The sequence below is a fragment of the Coffea arabica genome, chromosome 9e (genome assembly GCF_036785885.1).
Source record: "Coffea arabica cultivar ET-39 chromosome 9e, Coffea Arabica ET-39 HiFi, whole genome shotgun sequence".
Lineage (NCBI taxonomy): Eukaryota > Viridiplantae > Streptophyta > Magnoliopsida > Gentianales > Rubiaceae > Coffea > Coffea arabica.
Genome location: NC_092327.1, coordinates 27,944,273 through 27,958,231, shown reverse-complemented (window position 1 = coordinate 27,958,231; position 13,959 = coordinate 27,944,273). Strand labels below are relative to the sequence as shown.

At 40.3% G+C, this 13,959-nt stretch overlaps 2 protein-coding genes across 2 annotated transcripts; both read right to left on the bottom strand.

The window, feature by feature from the left end:
• Positions 1-4,132: 4,132 nt before the first annotated feature.
• On the bottom strand, positions 4,133-4,780 carry LOC140014644 (uncharacterized mitochondrial protein AtMg00860-like). The gene has a single exon (XM_072065723.1). The coding sequence runs from the start codon at positions 4,778-4,780 to the stop codon at positions 4,133-4,135; it is 648 nt and encodes a 215-aa protein (XP_071921824.1).
• Positions 4,781-8,668: 3,888 nt separating this feature from the next.
• On the bottom strand, positions 8,669-9,874 carry LOC140014643 (uncharacterized). The gene has a single exon (XM_072065722.1). It carries the CDS (start codon positions 9,872-9,874, stop codon positions 8,669-8,671), a length of 1,206 nt encoding a protein of 401 aa, XP_071921823.1.
• Positions 9,875-13,959: the final 4,085 nt, after the last annotated feature.

The following is a 13,959-nucleotide window of genomic DNA, read 5'->3' as shown; positions in this document are numbered from 1 at the left end:
ATATTAAAACTAGCTCAATTCGGCTTCAAAACATCATAGTTCCCAAAAGGTTATTCCCTGTAAGGAAAACAAAGTAACGAGGGTGAGCTTACACTCGTGAGGTACCAACAAGATACACCAGTAAACATATTTTATCACATAGTGACCCCAAAGCTCATAAACACAACAAGTCAATATAAAAGGATATGATTGGCTCTCAAGAGCCACTTTCCCCTTGCCGCACTTGATCTCCAACCCGTTGACACTCCGTCAACCTTTAAAGAGAAGAACATCCTGTAGGTCCCCACTTTACTCCATATCCCTTCCACCGGTCAACCCCTTACCGGACCCGAACACCTCACAGTAACAGAGAAGTTAATACTCGAGTATACCATAAGGTCGATGAGTTAACACTCCACTAGACTGCAGTGAACCCAAGATCCCTTATCGATTCGCCCAAGTCCTTGCCGGCTCGATTTGATTAATGACCAATGGGGTATGAGATCAAATAGCACAGTTAAGTTGTCGGGCAAAGCCCTCAGCCATGTCAAATCACACATGTAGACAATTTCACATTTGACGATAACAGTAATACAGATAAGAGGTCGAGAGCGATAAAGTACACTCTCGTCTCATTCAAGCCATTCAAGTTCATATAATAAATATACATAATCATTTAAGCATTAGACCATATAATGGTACACTCACCAAGGTAACTAAGCAAATTCACAAGTTAGCTTCAGGCATAGGCGTCGGATCACCGGCACAACCTATATAACAAGAATATTACAATTAAGACTCAAACACGAGTCAAAGCAATTCCACACACTACCAAAAATAAGGCCCAATAGAATGTATAAGTGCATAACCAAGCTAGGGAGAGTCCGGAAATGAAGTTTATGCCCTAAAACCAAAAGATAGTTTTGATGTCGTTTAGCGGAACGGGCACAACTGGAGCTACACTTATCGGATTGGGGTGCAATTTATACCGTTTCGAAGCTAAGATAGAGAGCTACAACTTTGATGAAGGTTACTCAGTCCAGTTTACAATGTATCTAGGTAAAATTTATCAAAATAACCCCAGATTTTCCAGTTCGAAGTATACTGTGAAATTCAACTACCAGTCTTGAGTCTTGATTCATTCAATCATATCTCAACACATACAACTCCAATTCAAGTGATTCCAAAGCCATCTGAAAGCTAAGATACAAGGCTATAATTCTTAAGTAAACCTCAACAGCCAAGTCAGTAGTATTCCCGGTCAAACTAACCAATTACAGAAGCTGATTATCAATTTCGAACAGAAACAGGGCAGTAGGGGTATTTCGGTCTTTTCATAGGCTATGTTGCTCCGATTGAGCTGAAATTTTGCAGCCAACTATAAAACATCATTCTCTATAACTTTCATGTTTTATACTAAGGCCAATTCGACCTCTAACTAGGATAAACAGTACCCGGCAGAATGGAAATACTTGAAACCCTAAACCGAAATTTCCACACCAAATCAGAATTTTTTTGCAACCAATCGTATCCAACATATACTAGCTTCATTTTACACTATAATAAACCCTCAATCCATGACTAAACCATGATTAGTATATAAAATAGGAAAAAATCAAAATCAAAAATCAAAATCCATCAAAGCTTCATTTCCAACCATAAACACACCATAAATCATCTTATTTAGCCACCAATGCCACTAATTTACCACTAGTAAGAACAAAGAGAGGATTTCTTCACAACTCACCTTACACTTAAGAAAGATAGCAACTTAGCACTTCCTCTTGCCAAATCACTCCACCAACTACTTCAATACCTCTTAGCAAAGGGATTTTATGGAGAGTTTTGGAGTATAAACGGTTAAGTTGTGAGATTGAGCAAGATTAAGAAGAAGGAAATTGAAGATTTTTTTCTCTTTCTTTGCTCAAGAAGTTCGGCCAAGGGGAAGGGAAAATGAAGATATTTTTAGTCAATTTTTGGTTAAATGGTAAAGTAAGAAAGTTGGTCAAACCATCCTCAAGTCACAAGGTGACACTTGTCACCCATTTTTGTTTGAACTTATCCTTTTGTTTTCCAAGATTAATCCCTCTATGCATTCTCTAATTGGCTTATCATACCATGTAATATAATCTCTGTATATATAACTTAACCTAATTGGTCGCATTTATCGTACTTAACGCACGAGCGGGTCCCACAACCGGTATACGCTCTTAATGTCTCAAAACTAATTAATACTAGAAAAATAATTTTAGAACTATATTTTCTCATAAAAATTATCTAGAAAATTTTCTAATAAAGAAAATATAGAAAAGGCATGCAATTAAATAAAATAGAGTCTAGAAAATAAGAAAATCCACGGGTTCTCACACACTCTCCCCCTTAAAAGAATTTCGTCCTCGAAATTTCTCACCTTGATTCACTAACAGTTCAGGGTATTTCTTTTTCATATCCTCCTCCATCTCCCAAGTCGCTTCTTCGACTTCGTGGTGTTTCCATAGGATTTTCACTAATGGAATTTGCTTATTCCTCAGCTCCTTCACCTTTCGATCTATAGTAAACGTACAGGTTTCTCCTCGTAGGTAAGGGTTTCATCTATCTCAATCTCCTCTGGTTGCACAATATGAGTTGGGTCAGGGTAGTATTTCTTGAGCATTGACACGTGGAAGATATCGTGTATTCGGGATAAGTTTGGCGGCAACTCGAGCCGGTATGCAACTTTCCCAACTCGTTGGAGTATCGTATAAGGTCCTACGAATCTTGGTTGAAGTTTCTTTCCTCTACCCATCGTAACACTTCGTAGTGGTGTGATTTTAAGAAAAACACGATCTCCAACTTCAAACTCCAAATCTTTTCTTCGGTTGTCCGCGTGGCTCTTTTGGCGACTTTGAGCAGTTTGGAGTCTCTGACGGATCAACTTGACTTTTTCTTGGGCATCCTCTATCTAAGAAATAACTGTTGGGTCCAAGACCTTCTTTTCTCCTACCTCATCCCAGTGTAGCGGAGATCGACAATTTCGTCCATAAAGAGCCTCATACGGTGCCATTTGAATCGACAAATGGTAGCTGTTGTTGTAGGCGAATTCCACTAATGTCATATGTTGATCCCAATTACCCCCGAAGTCCAAAACACACGTTCTTAACATATCTTCAAGTGTCTGAATCGTTCGCTTCGACTGCCCATCTGTTTGAGGGTGATAAGTGGTACTTAGGTTCAGTTTAGTTCCCAAGATCTCCTGAAACTTTTGCCAAAACGTTGACACAAAACGAGGGTCTCGGTCGAAAACTATACTTACAGAGACCCCATGTAATCTCACAATCTCCTCCATATATACCCGAGCCAACTTATCCATGGAATACTTCATATTCACAGGTACGAAGTGCGCAGATTTGATTAACTGATCAACGATCACCCAAACGACATCATGTCCCTTTTGTGTTCTAGGCAATCCAGAAACGAAGTCCATGGTAATGTTCTCCCATTTCCATTCAAGTACCTCAAGAGGTTGTAGTAATCCAGAAGGTTTTTGGTGTTCGGTCTTAACCTGCTGGCAGACTAGACAAGTTTGTACATATTGAGCAATTCCCCTCTTCATTTTATCCCACCAGTATAACCGTCGTAAGTCCTGATACATTTTAGTACTACCCGGATAGATGGTATATTTCGACCGATGAGCTTCATCCAGAATCTCTCTCCTCAAATTCTCATCCTTAGGCACTACAATGCGGTTTCTAAACCTCAAAATTTCCTTAGGACTTAGATTAAAATCAGAAATTTCTCCTTTCTTTACTTTTTGCACCCACTTCTGAACCATCGGATCTGTAGTTTGGGTCTCCTTGATTCTATCCAATAGGGCGGATGTCACCCGGATATTTCCAAAAGTGATCTTCTTACCTTCCATTTTAGGGTTCCATTCACCAATAGCTTCTAACATTTCCCACTCCTTAACTCTTAACCCAGATATTCGACCCTTCCTGCTTAAAGCATCAGTTACTACGTTAGCCTTACCCGGATGGTAGTTGATCGTGCAGTCATAATATTCTAAGAATTCCATCCAACGACGTTGTCTCATATTCAACTCCTTTTGGGAAAAGAGGTACTTAAGGCTCTTGTGATCGGAATAAACTTCAAAAGTTACCCCATACAAGTAGTGTCTCTACTTTTTCAGAGCAAAGACAACCGCGGCTAACTCCAAATCATGAGTGGGATAGTTTTGCTCGTGGGTCTTCAATTTCCTAGAGGCAAAGACTATCACGTTCTTATTTTGCATCAATACATACCCTAAGCCTTCCTTCGAAGCATTAGTGTACACAATGAAACTGTCCTTACCGTTAGGCAAGGCCAAAACAGGAGCCATAGTTAACCTTTTCTTTAACTCCTGAAAGCTCTGCTCACATTGGGCATCCCACAGAAACCGGTTACTTTTCTTTGTCAAATTGGTTAAAGGACTGGCAAGTTTTGAGAAATCCTTAATAAATCGCCGATAGTAACCTGCCAATCCTAAGAAACTTCGAATCTCAGTCGGACTCTTAGGTCTCTTCCACTCGGTCACTGCTTTTATCTTCGCCGGATCTACTGCAATCCCCTCCTTCAAAATTACATGTCCCAAGAAGGAAACCCTCTCCAGCCAAAACTCACACTTACTAAATTTGGCGTATAATTGGTGATCCCTTAAGGTTTGTAAAACTAACTTCAGGTGCTGCACATGCTCTTCCCGGGTTTTCGAATATACCAAAATATCATCGATAAACACAACGACAAATTGGTCCAGATAGAATTTGAAAACTCGATGCATCAAGCCCATAAAAGCGGCAGGGGTATTGGTTAGTCCAAAGGGCATAATGACAAATTCGAAATGCCCATACCGAGAATTGAAGGCAATTTTAGGCACATCTTCTTTTCGGATCAATAATTGGTAGTACCCCTGTCGAAGGTCCAGTTTTGAAAAGACCACTGCACCTTGTAACTGGTCAAACAGCTCATCAATGTGAGGTAGTGTGACGGCCCCACCTCCCCCTAGGGCGTACCAAAGGGTTCGGCGGACCGCCTGCCCAACTCTCGCCAGAACTCACTCACTCGAATCACGTATACATCCATGAACCATAAATAACATCGTAGTTCATAGCTTATAATTTACATTGATGAACAAAATCAAGGTACAAAGTCTCCATATACTCAAGTTAGTTCAAAGCGTATACAATCTAAATACAAAACATTCTATTCGAGTAATAGCGCGAGTACAAGTCAAAAGTCTAAACAACTAAACTACGCTAGTCTTTACACGTCTCACGCCTCGCTCGTATCCCTGTAAGGAAAACAAAACTAACGGGGTGAGCCAAAACTCAGTGAGGTTCCAAATATCAAATTGTCCAGCAAACAAGATAATACCAATGTAATAGTGAAATAGCGAGCAAACAAGTTCAAGTAAAGAGATAATACTTCAAGTAGTCAAGAAATGTGTGGATCATGTTCACAAGTAAGGATACAGTTGCTCATGTCTCGGCTCCATCCAAGCTTAATCGAATAGTAGTTGACACTCCGTCAACTTTCAAGTGATAACTAGTCCAAAAGAAAACTCCACTTCTCGCCAGTCTCCGTCCACCAATCAACCCCCTTCTCCGGGCCCGCACGCCACATGAAACACGGGTGATAATACTCGAGTATACCGATTAGTCGAGGAGATATCACTCCACTCGACAAAACAAGAGACCCAGGGTTCGTTACCCAATCGACCAAGCCCTTGCCGGCTCGACTTAAGTAACTCGCCGCAGGGTTTCTGGAATTCGAGGAAGTGCGCGCATCATAAACAAGTATATCAAGTCAATTGCAACAATAAACAAGTATATATCACATAAGGGCAAGTGCGATAAAGTACACTCTTGCCCTAACAATTCACGTAGATAACATGTTATCATATTGGTCACGTATCAAGTTCAAGTATCAAGTTCAATTTGGTATTTGAAAGCACTCACCAAAAGATATAGTGCCTCTAGTAATCACGTCTGGGTGGTACTCCGGGTTTGGAGTCCAAATCTGGGATAAAACTTGGCTTGAGAGCTTTGAAAATCGACTAAGATTCGGAACTTAGACGTTTTGTTCAATAAAAATCAAGAAATTGAAATTCACTCGGATAGTAGTCGTGAAACACTTGCTCGCTTTTTAAACAGTAAAACTTTGTAACATTTATACTTGAAATTGTCATGCGAGTTGAAAGTACAAGAAAAACATACTTCGAGCAATCATTATTTCATTTCTCAAGGGTACAAGTTCGGCCAAATCCTTACTTATATACCTCGGAACAAGAAGACTCAAGTACCCTAGATGGTTCAAGTAGTAATCACTCTTAACCCTTACTCAAGTTGCAAGTATAATTCTCTAGTCCTCGAGCGTAAATTTGGGCAGCATGCCCTTTGTGTTTACCTAATTTTCCAGCCATTTTGGCTTCATTATTTTTTCTCAACAACCCAAAGGTATACACACATCAATTCAAGTTCAAAAGCCGTTCCATAGGCTCAAGATCACACAAGGACAACAATAAAGCTAGGAATAAGTGCGGAAATGAAAGTAACAAAAGGCAGATTTGACCGAATTTTGCGTAACCGGCACAACCGAAGCTACGTTTATCGGATTAGTATGTAACTTATACCGTTTTGAAGCTAAGACGCAGGGATACAACTTTCATGAAGGTCACTTAGTCAAATTTCCAGGGTAACCTGGTCAAATTCCCAATTTACAGAACCAACTTCCAACTTGACGGCTAATTAACCGCACTATACTAGAATGGTCATATCTCAAGCTACCAAGATCCATTTAGGGTGTTCTTGTAGGCGTTGAAAAGCTTAGGCAGAGTACTAAAACTTTCATATTTTGGCAAAAGGCTAAATCAGTACGGATCCTAGTGAATAAACGTGATAAACTGGATAAACTGACCAAATGGACTACTGGGAAAAACCTTAAAATAGTGAGGGTATTTTGGTCTTTTTACAAGATACGTTGCTCCGATTGAGCTGAAATTTTGTAGGTACCTATAAAATACCATTCTATACAACTTTCATGTTTTAGGTCAAGCCTAATTCAGCCTCTAACTATGAGTATTAAAACCAAACAGAACTGAATTAGGAAATTTCCAGAAATCTGGAATTTTTGGTCTTCAATGAAACTTTCTTAAATTCCTTGTTCCAATCACTACCAAATCCCCTTATATAATCTTATATTCAACATCTATCAACCATACAACAAGTTTAGGCAGAAATTAATCAAACCCTAACTTGCTTAAATCATCCCAAAATTCATCACAACAACTTGCATATCTTGTAATCAAGCCAAAACATGAACTAGATAGTATCTTAAACCAAAATAAAAGAATCAAAGCCATAAATCAGACTTTATACCTCAAAAAAAAGCTTGAAAGAGTGATACTCCACCTCCTTTGGAAATTTTTAGTTCCACTAGCTTCCCAACTCACAACTCACTCTTTGATCGGTTTGGTTTCCTTTCTTTCTCACTTGGTTGATCAAACTCAAGATGAAATGGTTGTTTTTCTTGTTTTTCTTGCTCTCCCTTTTCTCTCTCTCTCTCGGCTGTGATGGTGCAGAAATGAAGAGTTTTGGAGTTGGTTTTAGGGATAAATATGAGGTAAGTTCATTAGTCAACCAACCAAGGGAAGACTACCACTTGTTGCTTCAAGATTGGTTCTTAATTTTTTTCCTTTTCCTTGTTGTTTTTGGTCAAAAATTTCGGCCAGCTTGCTTAGATTTATAGCTGATGTTTGGCTCTAATATTAAAGAGATGAAGTATATAAAAAATGATGGTCAAGTGGTGGGTTCAATCGGTAGTGTACGGTACCCGTCGGTTCGCACTGTTTTTCTTAAAATCACACGTACTAGGGTTTTTACTTTCTATTCACTAATTTTTTATCATTGCCCTTACTCACATATTATTTCTCACTTAAAAGTCACTTTTAATCACCAAATTTGATCCTTGTTCCATACCGAAAATTCATCCGGCGAAAAATCGCGAAAACCCTAATTTTGCTCCAATCTTGAAACCAAAAGTGAAACCCTACTTTCTAGGTTTATTTACACTTATTGTGGAATAATTGGGTAGTAGAGCTTTAATAAATAATAATTTCCAAATAAAAAGGCATTTTTAAGATAACATGAGGGATTTTCCAATTCCATAAATTGAATTTAGGGTTTCGGTTAAAATATGAGAACTTTGAGAAAATGGTTAGTCACAAGTGAAACTAGGGTTTTAATTAAACTTTTAGGGTTTCTAGTCTTTTTAAAACAAATAAGGTTTTAAATCCAATCCAAAGAAATAACTTTAGTATCTTCTTTAAAACAAAATAATGTTTTAAAATAAAAATAAACTAAAGAAACCGTAATATCCTCTTTGAGACTAAACAAAGATGATCCTAAAAGTTGGGGTATCACAGGTAGTGGGTACTTATTCTTAACGGTTACGTTGTTCAACTCTCGGTAATCAATACACAATTTCAAGGTCCCATCCTTCTTTTTAATAAAAAGAACGGTGCTCCCCAAGGGGATCCACTCTCACAAATAAAACCCCGCTCCAAAAGGTCTTGCAACTGCAGCTTCAGCTCCTTAAGTTCAGCAAGTGCCATACGGTATGGGGTCTTAGAGATAGGTGAAGTCCCTGGTAACAAGTTAATCTCAAATTCTATCTGTCTTTACGGTAGTAGATTCACTAGCTCATCGGAAAACACGTCCGAATATTCGTCCACTACGGGAACATCTTCTACGTTTAACTTATCAGTGGGAGTGTTGATGAGAAAGGCTAAGAACCCTTGAGCTCCTCTACTAAATAGTTTCCTAACCCGAATACTCGAAATCATCGCAGACGAGGCTAAACTGCCCCTCACATCTAATCTTAAGGTCGCCTCCCCCGGTATACGAAATTCCACTACTTTCCTTTTACAGTCAAGTTGGGCATCATATCTAGCTAACCAGTCCATGTCCAATATCACATTGTACCCCTTAATAGCCAAACTTATCAAATTCCCCAGTAACTTCCTCTCTCCTACCCAGATTTCACAGTTTACATACATTTTGTTAGTAACCAAACACTGGTCTCCTGTAGGCGTACTTACTTCTAATTCATAGGGCAGGTTTACAGGGGTTATATCAATACCACACATGAATTCGGGGTTAACAAAGGAATGGGTGGCACCCGAGTCTATTAAAATCCTAGCTAGACGGTGGAAGACAGGAATCGTACCTTCCATCACCTCCGCCGAATCAGGGACAGGACGTTGCTCGATAGAGTACACTCGGGCAGGCACCTTCGATTTCGTCACTTCCACCTTTGATTGCGCTGAAGTCGCCTTAGAAGATTGTGTGGTCCCTCTCGCCTCTCGGGGTTGAACTGGACAGTTGGCTATCCGGTGTTCCGCACTCCCACAGCGTAAGCACTTCTTCTCCTTTCTCCAGCAGTTATCCTCCGTGTGGTTCGGCTTCCCACAGAACCCACACGGGCCACGAGAAACAGTGGCGGAGCTCCCTTTTGAGGCACTCCTCTGTTGGCCTCGTCCCGTCTGGCCACCTCTTGGCGGAGTCCCTCTTGCCGTACTCGGAAATCGTCCTGCTCCAGCTTCCCGGCCAAATTTGGAAGGGGTACTCTTATTCCCCTGAGTAGAATTACCTCCAGAAAATTCTCGTTTTCTCACTTGAAAATTTCGAACTTGAAGCCTTGCGTTCTCGGCTCGCAAAATCTTATCCACAACATCACTGAAAGTGTTAATTTGGGTCACGGCTAAGTCGTTTTGAATTTTCACATTTAACCTCTCAATAAAACGTCGTACCCTTCTTTGTTCAGTCATAATAAGTTCAGGGACAAACTTGGCTAATCCGGTAAATTGGCTTTCGTATTTAGCCATGGATTGGGTGCTTTGGCGAAGTCGGATGAACTCGTCCTCTTTCTTTTCTTGGATCAAGGGCGGAAAGTACTTGGTGTTAAATTCTCTTACAAAGTTCACCCACGTTTTGGGTGTCTGCTCCCTCTCCCACTTGGTTCAAATAACATTCTACCAAGAGCGAGCGGTCCCTTCTAATTGAAAAATCGCAAAAGTAACCTGCCTCTCTTCGGAGTAATGTAAGGCTGCAAAGATGTCCACCATCTTCTCTAACCATCTTTCAGCCACATCGGAGTCGGGCCCTCCAAGAAACTTTGGTGGGGAGAACTTTTGAAACCTTTCAAGAGCTCGATCCTCACTTTCTACGTGATTCCCAGGGTTTTCGGGATTCCCGACAAGTGGGTTAGGGTTGTGGCCTTGTTGTTGCACCACATAGGCCAGCAAGTCGGTCATTTGCTGCATAGGGGCAGCTATCTGGACATTTGGATCTATCCTAAGTTCAGGGTTTAGTCCAGTCGAGATTTCCGCAGTGCCTCTATCAGAAGGTTGCCTACTTCCACGTCCACGGCCTCGTCCACTACGAGTGCCCTCCATAGTTCAAGTCAATCTAAGGTCGAGACACGTAATAACAATTAATGAACCATACAAACATAAGCTTATAAACATAGGCAAATAATCAAAATAATACACAAGATATATATACACATAGAACATTTACACATACAACACATAACTGTTTCAGACAGTCATACAGAAGCAGTCAGTCAAGTACATACATACAAAAGTAATCCCATGAAACAAAAAGAGTCCTCCAAAACAATATACAAAGTTAGGCTAAAACAACTAACTAAGTGCTTTTCCTAACTATTCCCCTCATGGGATCAAAAGTGGTTCAAAAGAGCCTAGCCTAGTTTCCTACAGAGGCCACAGACTCTCCCCCCTGGCTAGAACTAGGGGTACTCCCTTCGCCAGGTGTACCACTACTAGGAGCCACTACTTGCACATTGGCGCCAATCACACCTTGAATTAGCGCCTCGCACTCGTTAATAATACCTCCAGAACGGTCTCTAACCTCCCAGACGACATTTGTAGGGCGGGTGTTCACCACCTGCAACTGTTCCCTCAGAGCATTCGATCGCTCCTGCTCCATAGCTATGTCTCCTTGGAGCTCTCCAATCCGGTTAGCCTGCATCCTTAGGACGCCCCTCAGTCTAAGCGCCTCAGTGTGATCCCTCGCGACGGCACTCCTAAGTCTCCTCCTCTCGTCTAGCACCGCCAAGACTACATGGTCAACATAAGAGTAATACTGGCAACGCCTGCAGCGGCGGGTCCGACTGGCAGTGTACCAAAACTGGATCGGACCTTCCAGCCTCTCCTAATAATCAATAACTCGTGACCGCCTCTGAGGTGGCTCACCTCCACCCTGTCCGCTCGTACCGGCCATAACCTATAAAGATAACAAAAGGGTTCTTATTTTCGACAACGTAAGCATAATTGCACCTAACAGTACCTTAACACTTGCTTCACAGGTCCTGAGGAACAAAATTTCAAACTTGCATAGGTCATTTCTAACCTAGGCTCTGATACCACCTGTGACAGCACCGCCTTCCCCTAAGGCGTACCAAAGGGGTTCGCGGACTGTCTACCCAACTCTTGCTAGGACTACTAGAACGGTTGTATACAACTACAACGTTCCGGAATATTTTAGCGCGCTCAATGAATCAAAATCACGAAACGAAAATGGAAAAAACGGAGCCGTACATGAATAGTGTCGTACCAGTTCGAAACCTATATAAGTGCAATAACTTTATATACTCCAAGAAAGGGACATTTCCAAACCAAAATAACACATGAATATTACAAAACACTTTTATATACGCATAGTTACAAATTTATATTTCAAAAGAAATGTTGGATCCAAGTACATGTATGGATTTTCCAACTATCGAGGAGCTATACAAAAGAATATTAAAACTCACTCAACTCGGCTTCAAAACATCATAGTTCCCAAAAGGTTATTCCCTGTAAGGAAAACAAAGTAACGAGGGTGAGCTTACGTTCGTGAGGTACCAACAAGATATACCAGTAAACACATTTTATCACATAGTGACCCCAAAACTCAAAAACACAACAAGTCAATATAAAAGGATATGATTGGCTCTTAAGAGCCACTTTCCCCTTGCCGCACTTGATCTCCAACCCGTTGACACTCCGTCAACCTTTAAAGAGAAGAACATCCTGTAGGTCCCCACTTTACTCCATATCCCTTCCACCGGTCAACCTCTTACCGGACCCGAACACCTCATAGTAACAGAGAAGGTAATATTCGAGTATACCATAAGGTCGAGAAGTTAACACTCCACTAGACTGCAGTGAACCCAAGATCCCTTATCGATTCGCCCAAGTCCTTGCCGGCTCGATTCGATTAATGATCAATGGGGTATGAGCTCAAATAGCACAGTTAAGTTGTCGGGCAAAGCCCTCAGCCATGTCAAATCACACATGTAGACAATTTCACATTTGACGATAACAGTAATACAGATAAGAGATCGAGAGCGATAAAGTACACTCTCGTCTCATTCAAGCCATTCAAGTTCACATAACAAATATACACAATCATTTAAGCATTAGATCATATAATGGTACACTCACCAAGGTAAGTAAGCAAATTCACAAGTTAGCTTTAGGCGTAGGCGTCGGATCACCGGCACGAACTATACAACAAGAATATCACAATTAAGACTCGAACACGAGTCAAAGCAATTCCACACACTACCAAAAATATGGCCCAATAGAATGTATAAGTGCATAACCAAGCTAGGGAGAGTCCGGAAATGAAGTTTATGCCCTAAAACCAAAAGATAGTTTTGATGTCATTTAGCGGAACGGGCACAACTGGAGCTACACTTATCGGATTGGGGTGCAATTTATACCGTTTCGAAGCTAAGATAGAGAGCTACAACTTTGATGATGGTTACTCAGTCCAGTTTACAATGTATCTAGGTCAAATTTATCAAAATAACCCCAGATTTTCCAGTTCGAAGTATACTGTGAAATTCAACTACCAGTCTTGAGTCTTGATTCATTCAATCATATCTCAGCACATACAACTCCAATTCAAGTGATTCCAAAGCCATCTGAAAGCTAAGATACAAGGCTATAATTCTTAAGTAAACCTCAACAGCCAAGTCAGTAGTATTCCCGGTCAAACTAACCAATTACAGAAGCTGATTATCAATTTCGAACAGAAACAGGGCAGTAGGGGTATTTCGGTCTTTTCATAGGCTATGTTGCTCCGATTGAGCTGAAATTTTGCAGCCAACTATAAAACATCATTCTCTATAACTTTCATGTTTTATACTAAGGCCAATTCGACCTCTAACTAGGAGAAACAGTACCCGGCAGAATGGAAATACTTGAAACCCTAAACCGAAATTTCCACACCAAACCAGAATTTTTTTGCAACCAATCGTATCCAACATATACTAGCTTCATTTTACACTATAATAAACCCTCAATCCATGACTAAACCATGATTAGTATATAAAATAGGAAAAAATCAAAATCAAAAATCAAAATCCATCAAAGCTTCATTTCCAACCATAAACACACCATAAATCATCTTATTTAGCCACCAATGCCACTAATTTACCACTAGTAAGAACAAAGAGAGGATTTCTTCACAACTCACCTTACACTTAAGAAAGATAGCAACTTAGCACTTCCTCTTGCCAAATCACTCCACCAACTACTTCAATACCTCTTAGCAAAGGGATTTTATGGAGAGTTTTGGAGTATAAACGGTTAAGTTGTGAGATTGAGCAAGATTAAGAAGAAGGAAATTGAAGATTTTTTTCTCTTTCTTTGCTCAAGAAGTTCGGCCAAGGGGAAGGGAAAATGAAGATGTTTTTAGTCAATTTTTGGTTAAATGGTAAAAGTAAGAAAGTTGGTCAAACCATCCTCAAGTCACAAGGTGACACTTTTCACCCCTTTTTGTTTGAGCTTATCCTTTTGTCTTCCAAGATTAATCCCTCTATGCATCCTCTAATTGGCTCATCATACCATGTAATATAATCTCTGTATATATAACTTAATCTAATTGGTCGCAT

Excerpts from the sequence above, each read along its gene's own strand:
- LOC140014643 (XM_072065722.1), bottom strand. The coding sequence starts at position 9,874 with ATGGCTAAATACGAAAGCCAATTTACCGGATTAGCCAAGTTTGTCCCT.
- LOC140014644 (XM_072065723.1), bottom strand. The coding sequence starts at position 4,780 with ATGGGCTTGATGCATCGAGTTTTCAAATTCTATCTGGACCAATTTGTC.